The sequence below is a fragment of the Microtus ochrogaster genome, unplaced genomic scaffold (genome assembly GCF_000317375.1).
Source record: "Microtus ochrogaster isolate Prairie Vole_2 unplaced genomic scaffold, MicOch1.0 UNK2, whole genome shotgun sequence".
In the NCBI taxonomy this organism is placed as follows: Eukaryota; Metazoa; Chordata; class Mammalia; order Rodentia; family Cricetidae; genus Microtus; species Microtus ochrogaster.
In genome coordinates this window covers 9,807,314-9,815,811 of record NW_004949100.1, presented here as the reverse complement: position 1 = coordinate 9,815,811, position 8,498 = coordinate 9,807,314, and the positions used below count along the sequence as shown (strand labels likewise).

Here is an 8,498-nt window from a genome sequence, read left to right as displayed (position 1 = left end):
GATGAAGTACTCTCACCGTAGCAGTCTCCATGTGCTAGGCTGGCTTTGCAGCATTGGATCTCGATGACATGTTGCTTTGATTTTATGTCTGACTGGTAGCACAGATGTGTGAAGAACTAAGTAATGTGTGCATGATTTTTGTGAAGTAGAATTTCTAATGTTGATAAGTTTAAAAAGTTTGAAAAATTGTTCAGCTGTGCTGAGATTTCTCCATAAACTTGAGAATGATAGTATAATTCTGTGACTTAGTAAAATGGTATCACAGAAGTGTGATTTGTATTATTTATTTATTTTTTGTCAAAAGTATTTCAGTGCTTGCAGAATGAGTGTGTGTAATAGATTCTAATGGGAATTGATAATGATGCTAGGAAGAACTGGTGATTGTAAAGATATACACATGTATATACATTGGTTTGCTATAGGACTTTTCTTGCCTCTACTTCCCCCATCATTACTAGATGATAATTTAATTATGTTTTAATGTATCTATATGGTATTATCCTGTAATAAAGCCCCTTAAATAATTGAGTGGTAGAAAATATTGGTGTATTTGTAGAAACTTGGTTTATATTGATGCAGTATCTGAGGGTTCTTATTGTTCTTACAAGGATATCCAGGAAGCAAACTTTAAGACATCCAGTAGCCGACTCCTTGCAGCTGTTATGTCTGCTCTGTGTCACACTTCTGTTAAGCTGACATCTATCTTCCCTATTGCATATGATGGAGAAGTATTATTGCGATCAATTGTTAAGCAAGTCAGCACTGAGAATGACTCAACACTAGTTCATCGATTTCCACTTTTGGTGGGACATATGGAAAAGCTAAGCCAGGTACGTGTCTTCAGAAATCTCTAACAGTGGAAAAGTAAAACAATAGGAAGTGGAGATATACATAGGTTGGTGCCTCATCTTCCTTACTGATAATTATGTATGACAAATAATTGACAAATGATTATCTGTTTTCTAAGAGCTATTCTCTAGTTCTCATGTTCACCTGAAAGATAAGTATCGTAGTTACTATTTTGTTTTTTGAAACAGAGTTTCTCTTTATAGGTCTGACTATCCTGGAACTTTCTCTCTAGTCCAGGCTGGCCTTGAACTCACGGAGATCTGACTGTCTTTAACTTCTGAGTGCTGGGATTAAAGGCATTACCACCAAGCTCCGCTAGTTTGGTTATTGCCGTGATAAAACACCATGCCCAAGGCAACTTATAGAAAAAGCGTTATTTGGGGGGTTGTTTACAGTTTTAGAAGGTTGGTCAGTTATCATCATGATAGGGTGTGTGGGGACAAGCAGGCACAGCACTGCAGCAGTAGCCTCTTGCATCTTGATCTACTAGCAGCAAGCAGAGAGAGATTGGGCTTGGTATGCACTTTGAAGCCTCAAAGACCTCCAGTGACACCTCCTTTCCAGATATGCCACTGACTAGGAACCTATAGGAACCATTTTTATTTAGACCACCACAATAAGCAATCTTATTTTAAATGACAACTCACTTTTTAAAAGGTGAATATAAAGTAAACACCTATGTAATTTTTTATTGCTGTATCATAAAAAAGTAAGTTACGGATAGTAAAGGAATCTTTACTGTTCTAAAGTATAATTACCAAAATGTCACAGCCTATAAAAGTGCACAACAACTTGAATTTGATCCATAACCTACATGGTGGAAGGGAAGCCTACACTCACACATTATTCTCTGACTACCACATGTATGCTGTACACACACCCATGCACACACCCACAACAAATAAATGTATAAAATATAGAAAGGAATAACTTTTATGAAAATGGGTTCTATAAAATATCTAGCACGTTAAAATAAAATAAATTTAAAAACAAAAGACATAAGAAACATTGTTTAATAACTGATTTTGCATTGTTAAAAAGAACTCTAGAAAAAAATTAAAAACCTCATTTCTGTAGGATCCTTATAGAAATTTAAAATATTACAAGGGCCAGCACCAAAAAACCTCGGACTTACTAGTAATTAATAATGAATGTCAGGGAGATAGCAAATTGTTTCTAGAAAATTAGAAAAAGTTAAACTTTTTTCTTATAAATTTCTATGCTGTGAGATTATGAAACATATAGTAACCTTATAGATGGATTTTTACAATTTAAATTAGTTTGAATATCTCCTTCAACCTTTTAGCAAGTATTTATTGTGGGTTTATTTGCTGTAATTTTGATTACATTGTAGTTGAAGTGGATAAAAAACAAACACAGCCTTTGATTGACTGCTACAAACTACCAGATATTTTTAGATGGTAAATTGTCGTTTCACTACTTCATGTTGTCAGTGTTTTCACAGGGAACTGTTAGAGTAATTGGAAAACTAAAAGTTGCAAGTTTATTTGCTCAAGAGAAAGTTTAGAAACCTCACTCAGACCCTTAAGTGTTCACTGCTAAGTGAAATAGCTGAATTTGGTTTACTAACTTAATAGACCTTTATTCAGCCATTTAAATGGTATATTTACATTTGATATCAAGGCAAATATTTAAAAATCAAAAGTGTATATAAAGAGTGGTGATTATGTAAAATATCTACATAAAAGACTACTTAAGAGTATACTGAGATAAAGTAACATGGGAGATGAACTTAGGAGAATTTTCTCCTGTTTTATTTAGGAATTACTATTAGAGTTTTATATTTTAATACTAATGTATAGTGAGTAATAACTAGTTATGTGTTTAAAGTTTTTAAAAATAAAGCAATAATTAATATTCTTTAACTGCCTTTTTTAACTCAAATTTTTATACATTCTTAATTAAATATAATTTCTCATGTTCCCCCTTCCTTGCCTGCTGGACATTGTACCTTTTTTTTTTTGTTTGTTTCTTTTTTTATTTATTTTTTTTATTTTATTGAGAAAAGGAAAAAAAAAACAAGTTTCCACCTCCTCCCAGCCTCCCATTTCCCTCCCCCTCCTCCCCCCCTTCCCCCCCTCCTCCCACCCTTCTCCCCCTCCCCCCACTCCTCTCCCCCTCCCTCTCCAGTCCAATGGGCAGTCAGGGTTCCCTGCCCTGTGGTAAGTCCTAGGTCCTCCCTCCTCCGTCTATATTTAGGAAGGTGAACATCCAAACTGGCTAGGCTCCCGCAAAGCCAGCACATTAAGTAGGATCAAAACCCCGTGCCATTGTCCTTAGCTTCTCATCAGTCCTCATTGTTCGCCATGTTCAGAGAGACCAGTTATATCCCATGCTTTTCCCTTCACAGTCCAGCTGGCCTTGGTGAGCTCCCAATAGATCAGCTCCACTGTCTCAATGGGTGGGTGCACCCCTCGTGGTCCCGACTTCGTTGCTCATGTTCTCCCTCCTTCTGCTCCTCATTGGGACCTTGAGAGCTCAGTCCAGTGCTCCAGTGTGGGTCTATGTCTCTAACGCCATCCATCACCAGATGAAGGTTCTATGATGATATGCAAGATATTCGTCAGTGTTGCTATAGGATAGGGTCATTTCAGGTTCTTTATCCTCAGCTGTCCAGGGAACTAACTGGGGACCTCGGCTTGGGCTCCTGGGAGCCACTCTAGGTTCAAGGCTCTTGCCAACCCTAAGGTGGCTCCCTTATCTAAGAATTGTGCTTCCGTGCTCCCTTATCCAACCTTCCTTTATCCCAATCCTCCTTTTTCCCCAAGTTCCCCCCATCCTCCCCTTCTGCCTTATCTCTCCCCATCTCCCCTTACCCCCCTCCCACCCCACCCCCAAGATCCCAATTTTCTCCCAGGCAATTTTGTCTATTTCCCATAGCCAAGAGGATAACTATGAGTTTTTCCTTTGGTTCACCTTCTTACTTAGCTTCTTTGTACCTTTTAACATTTTGTCATAAAATGATCAGCCATTCTCATACATACATATATTTAGAAGATTTCAAATATTTAAGTATTTTTTATTTTTTTAAATATTTAAGTATTTTAAACAGTGTATCTTTGCTTAGCTTTTCATTTAAGGTCATGATTATTTTCCCAGTATAATATTTTTAAGTATTAAATTCTCCTTTTCCTGTTGTAACCTAAGCTAGCTGGAGCTTTCATCCTTCTGCCTTAGTGTCTCAAATACTGGGAAATTTTCTAAAGTCAAAGGAAATTATATTAAAGATTTGTTAAAGATTGTCAGAAATCAGTTAGAAAGCTAGTATCACATTGTGTTGACATGTTTCTCTCTACCATGTCATATTGGCGGACTATTATTGGACCAGCTTTTTTAAATTACTCTTGACAACTACTGATTAGAAACAAAACAAGCATAGACTTTTTTCCTGCAGACAATTTTCTGAAGGAAGCACTGCAAAATTCTTGGTGAAGTACAATTAGTGATTGAGTTGTTTTCAAAGCAGACTTTCTGTGAAGGTGAAGTTTCTAGAGAATGAAAAGATAGAAGGGATAGAATACAACTTGAGTTTTAGTAAATAAAAATGGATTATTTTAATTACAAAAAATTATTAGGTTAGAAATGAATCAACATGTTATAGTAATTATACTCATGATAGTAGACTAAAATATAAAAATATCTTTAAATTGTTTTTTTGTCTGGCATTAAAACTATACTGTAAGAAGGAAATTGATAGTCTTGCTAGTGATTGCTTTAACTGAAAATTATGTAATTTCTAAATGAATTTATTCATTTACATATCTGATTTGAGAAGAAAGTAACTTAGTTTCTAGGCCTCTCCACCCAGACTGTACACTTTCATGAATATTTCTGTGTGTAAGGCAGTTAAGGAATATAATTATTATGAAAGAACCTATCCAGGGACTAAGAATGTGGTTTTGAAAATTAAGCCACACCCATGATTTAGGAAAGCCAAAGTTTGATGAAAGAATTACAACTAGATACCAAATTGTCTGGTTCTCCAGTCCTTGGTAAAACTGAAAGATTGACTGGTCACTGTGACTACCTCACAGTGAGTCAAAACACATGAGAGTGTAATAAATGATAGAACTTGGGGTCATATAGCTGCTGAATTACAATCTTCACAATATTTTCTGAAAAATATTTTTGGAGTTTGGATTTTAATTAAATTCTAATTTCTTATCCTGTAATTTTCTACTGGTAGAGTATGGGATTTTGTTTCCTTTGAGAAATTAAATCTAGTAGTAATTATAAAAGGAGTAGCTGTGATTGATTTTTATAGACTCAAGTTCTACTGAAATCTTACCTTGTAGGATAAGAGTTTCTAAAAGAATGAATAATTGTCTGCCATGGAGATAGACACAGTTTATGGACTGCTATGTAGTTCAAATAAGAAAATATGTGCAGACGTCACTAAGCTAATAAAAACATGTCATGTAAATTATGAGTTAAAAATAGAAATAATTCAGGCCTAGAACTTTCAGTTATCAAGTGGAAAGAACTTTAGACCTGAGAACCTCTGTGAGGCTAAGTAAATCAGTGTGTTGTCCTCTCTCTTCCTGTGCATCACAGAGTGAAGAGAACATCTCGGGGATGACAAGCTTCCGTGAGGTCCTAGAGAAGATGCTCGTCATTGTTGTGCTTCCGGTGAGAAACAGCCTTCGGAGAGAAAATGAGCTCTTCTCCTCACACTTGGTCTCGAACACCTGTGGGTTATTGGCCAGTATTGTCAGCGAACTCACAGCATCGGCCCTGGGATCTGAGGTAAGGATCTTTATTTCACAACGGGATAAATAAGCACATGTTCCTGTAGAACGGTTATCCTGTCTCTTTAAGTCACAATATAAAAGTAAGGCATTCTCCTTTGTTCAGGAGATTCCTCAGAGATTCTCCTCTGGACCTGCCACCCGACTACCCCCATCACCTAAATCACCTGTCTATAGTAACTTTTTCGTTTACTTAGCAGTTTTAACAAATCTCCTCTCCAGATGAAGCATCTCTTTCCCGTTAAAGCCCCATCATATTGTCTCTCACATGATCCACTGTCTTCTTAATCTTTACCTACGTGAAGAGCTGATCATGGCTGCCATGTACGAAGAAAGCTCATTTCTGATGGTCATTTCATGTCAGTTTCATTCCCAAGCCAGCCTTACCTTCTAACTTTTAACAGCATCATTCGATGTAGTACATGCCTAGAGTCTCAGCACTCAAGAAGCAGAAGCAAGGCGAGGCTGGCCTGAGTCATTTAGGAAGAACAGTAACAACAGATATATTTAACTTTCTATGTCATTTCTTTATTCATACATTTTTAGATTTTTAGAAAACTAATTTCCAGATAGTTCAGGAATACGTATTAGAAACAAGAAAGTTCTTGTTTAAAATAAAAAAAAAATCCAGGACTGAGAAGATGACCCAGCAGGTAGTCGTGTTTACCCATGTACAAATTGAAGTATGTCCATGGGCCTGCACCTGTAAGCCCACCACTGGGTGACAGAAGGGTCTTTGGCTCTTTGTGCTGCCCATCTAACTCCATTTTCAGTGATAACACCCAGTGTCAAATGAGTAAGTTAGAGAGTGATGGAATAAAACACTAAATGTCCTTTGGCTTTTGTGTGTCTTCATGCATAGCATATACATACACACAAAATAATAAAAATCATTTTTCCTTCCTGTTCTATGAGCTACTCATTCTATTTTTACTTTTTAAGATTCTCTTTCTCCTTCTCTCCCTCTCCCTCTTTCTGTGTGTATGTGTGCTCACACATGTGCACTTATGTGGTATTATGCATATATATATATATGTATGTATGTATGTATGTATGTATGTATGTATGTATTCAGGTATACCTAATTAAATGTGTGTGTGTGTGTGTGTGTGTGTGTGTGTGTGTGTAGGTGCCAGAGTTGATGTTAGGTGCCATCCTCTGTCCTTATTGAGCATATTATTGAGACACAATCTCAAAATGAATGTGGGAATCAACAATTGGCTAGACTGTTTGGCCAGAGAGTCCCAGGTTATCATCTATCCATCTAACCTACTGCTGGGTTTACAAATTTGCTGTCATTCCAGCTTTTAAATGGGTACTGGAGATCTTCCCACAGGTCTCTATGTTCATAGTACAGATAGTACTAACAGAGCCATTTCCCCACTTCAGTCCCATCTTTTAACTGCTTCCTTATTAACCCAAGTTATTAAAGTATGTTAAAATATGCATTATCTTCTTAGACTAGGTTTTATCTGCCATATCATACAAGTCCATGAACTTGCACCAGTTGTTCCATTGCTAAGTGATAAGTAATATTCGGAAGTCAGGCTAGTAATAATAAATGCATGGTACTTAAGAAAAAAGGTGCCATAGCTTTGTTCTGTCTGGGCAGAATCTTAGTCTCATCAATAGTATACCATAGTTCTTGTAATTGTGGTAAGATATTCATAAATTAAACTTTATTATTGTAACAGTTCTTGTGTGTATAGGTCAGTGGTAGCAAGTATGCATTTGTTCTGTAGCTATTGTAACAAAATTTAAGAAGTATCAAATATTAAGGATTTGGTAAAGTCACCTTGAAACACTGATAGGTACCTTACATGTTGTGAAGTATAATTATTTCTCTCTGCCCACTGCCTTTCTTAATTGTTCTTAACTTGAACATGTTATCTGATTTGGTGCTTCTGGTTTTTGTTTTTCCCCAAAACAGATTATGGCTTGATTTTGAAAATCATATCTTAATATGGAATATTTCATTCAGATAAATGTTTAATATCCAACATGAATCCATAAGATACTTTGTTTCAGATATTGCTAGTAATACACAGATTATCAGCTGCTGATAGACTTGTATGTGTTACTCACAGGTTGATGGACTTAATTCTCTTCACTCTGTAAAAGCCAGTGCTAACCGATTCACAAAAACAAGTCAGGGAAGAAGTTGGAACACTGGAAATGGATCCCCCGATGCAATCTGTTTTGCAGTAGACAAACCTGGCATCGTTGTGGTTGGTTTCTCTGTCTATGGAGGAGGTGGTATACACGAGTATGAACTAGAGGTCTTGGTTGATGATGTGAGTATCAGTCCTGCAGCATTGTTCTTGCTGTGTGGTCATCAGAGTTGACCATTATCAAATCACAGTGGCTTCAAACCTCCAGAATCTAACAGGTCACATATACATGGACATTAGTCAGAATCAAAAGATTTACTTTACATGATTGTTTAGGGACATCTTGGCACACTTTTCCTCATTTCATTTTTTTTTAGTTTTTGGAATTCCAGAAAGGGGGAGATTTTAAATGGAATTGAAAACTGGGAAGTAGATAGCTAAGCTTTTTATTCCAAGTCTTATGTAATATTTTTTCTGCTATTGTCATTTTTCATGATTCTAGAACAGGGTTTAGGTTTAGGTGGATACTATTTGTAATGGATTTTTAAAGATATGCTGCATATCCCCAGTTGCTTGCATGGGATCCCCTGCAGGCAGGGGGCAGCGGGTCCCGAGAGCAGCCAGTCCCACATGGTAGGTCTCCAAAGGTGGCTGGTCCCTGGTGGCTAGCCATATGGGCAACGGGCAGGCAAGAGAGACAGATAGGCACACCATGGAGGGTGAATTGGATATTTATTTAGTGGTTATGGAAGGGGGGGGGGGGGGGGGG

At 36.9% G+C, this 8,498-nt stretch overlaps 1 protein-coding gene across 16 annotated transcripts in view; it reads left to right on the top strand.

Annotated features, from left to right (window-relative positions):
• Mycbp2 (MYC binding protein 2, E3 ubiquitin protein ligase) overlaps positions 1-8,498 on the top strand; it is a 231,364-nt gene that overhangs the window by 116,927 nt on the left and 105,939 nt on the right. For all 16 annotated transcript variants that reach the window (XM_026788400.1, XM_026788403.1, XM_026788402.1 and 13 more), the window contains 3 exons: positions 609-830; positions 5,425-5,616; positions 7,706-7,912. In XM_026788400.1, coding sequence (XP_026644201.1) covers positions 609-830; positions 5,425-5,616; positions 7,706-7,912 — 621 coding nt within the window. The remainder of the gene's footprint in view (positions 1-608; positions 831-5,424; positions 5,617-7,705; positions 7,913-8,498) is intronic.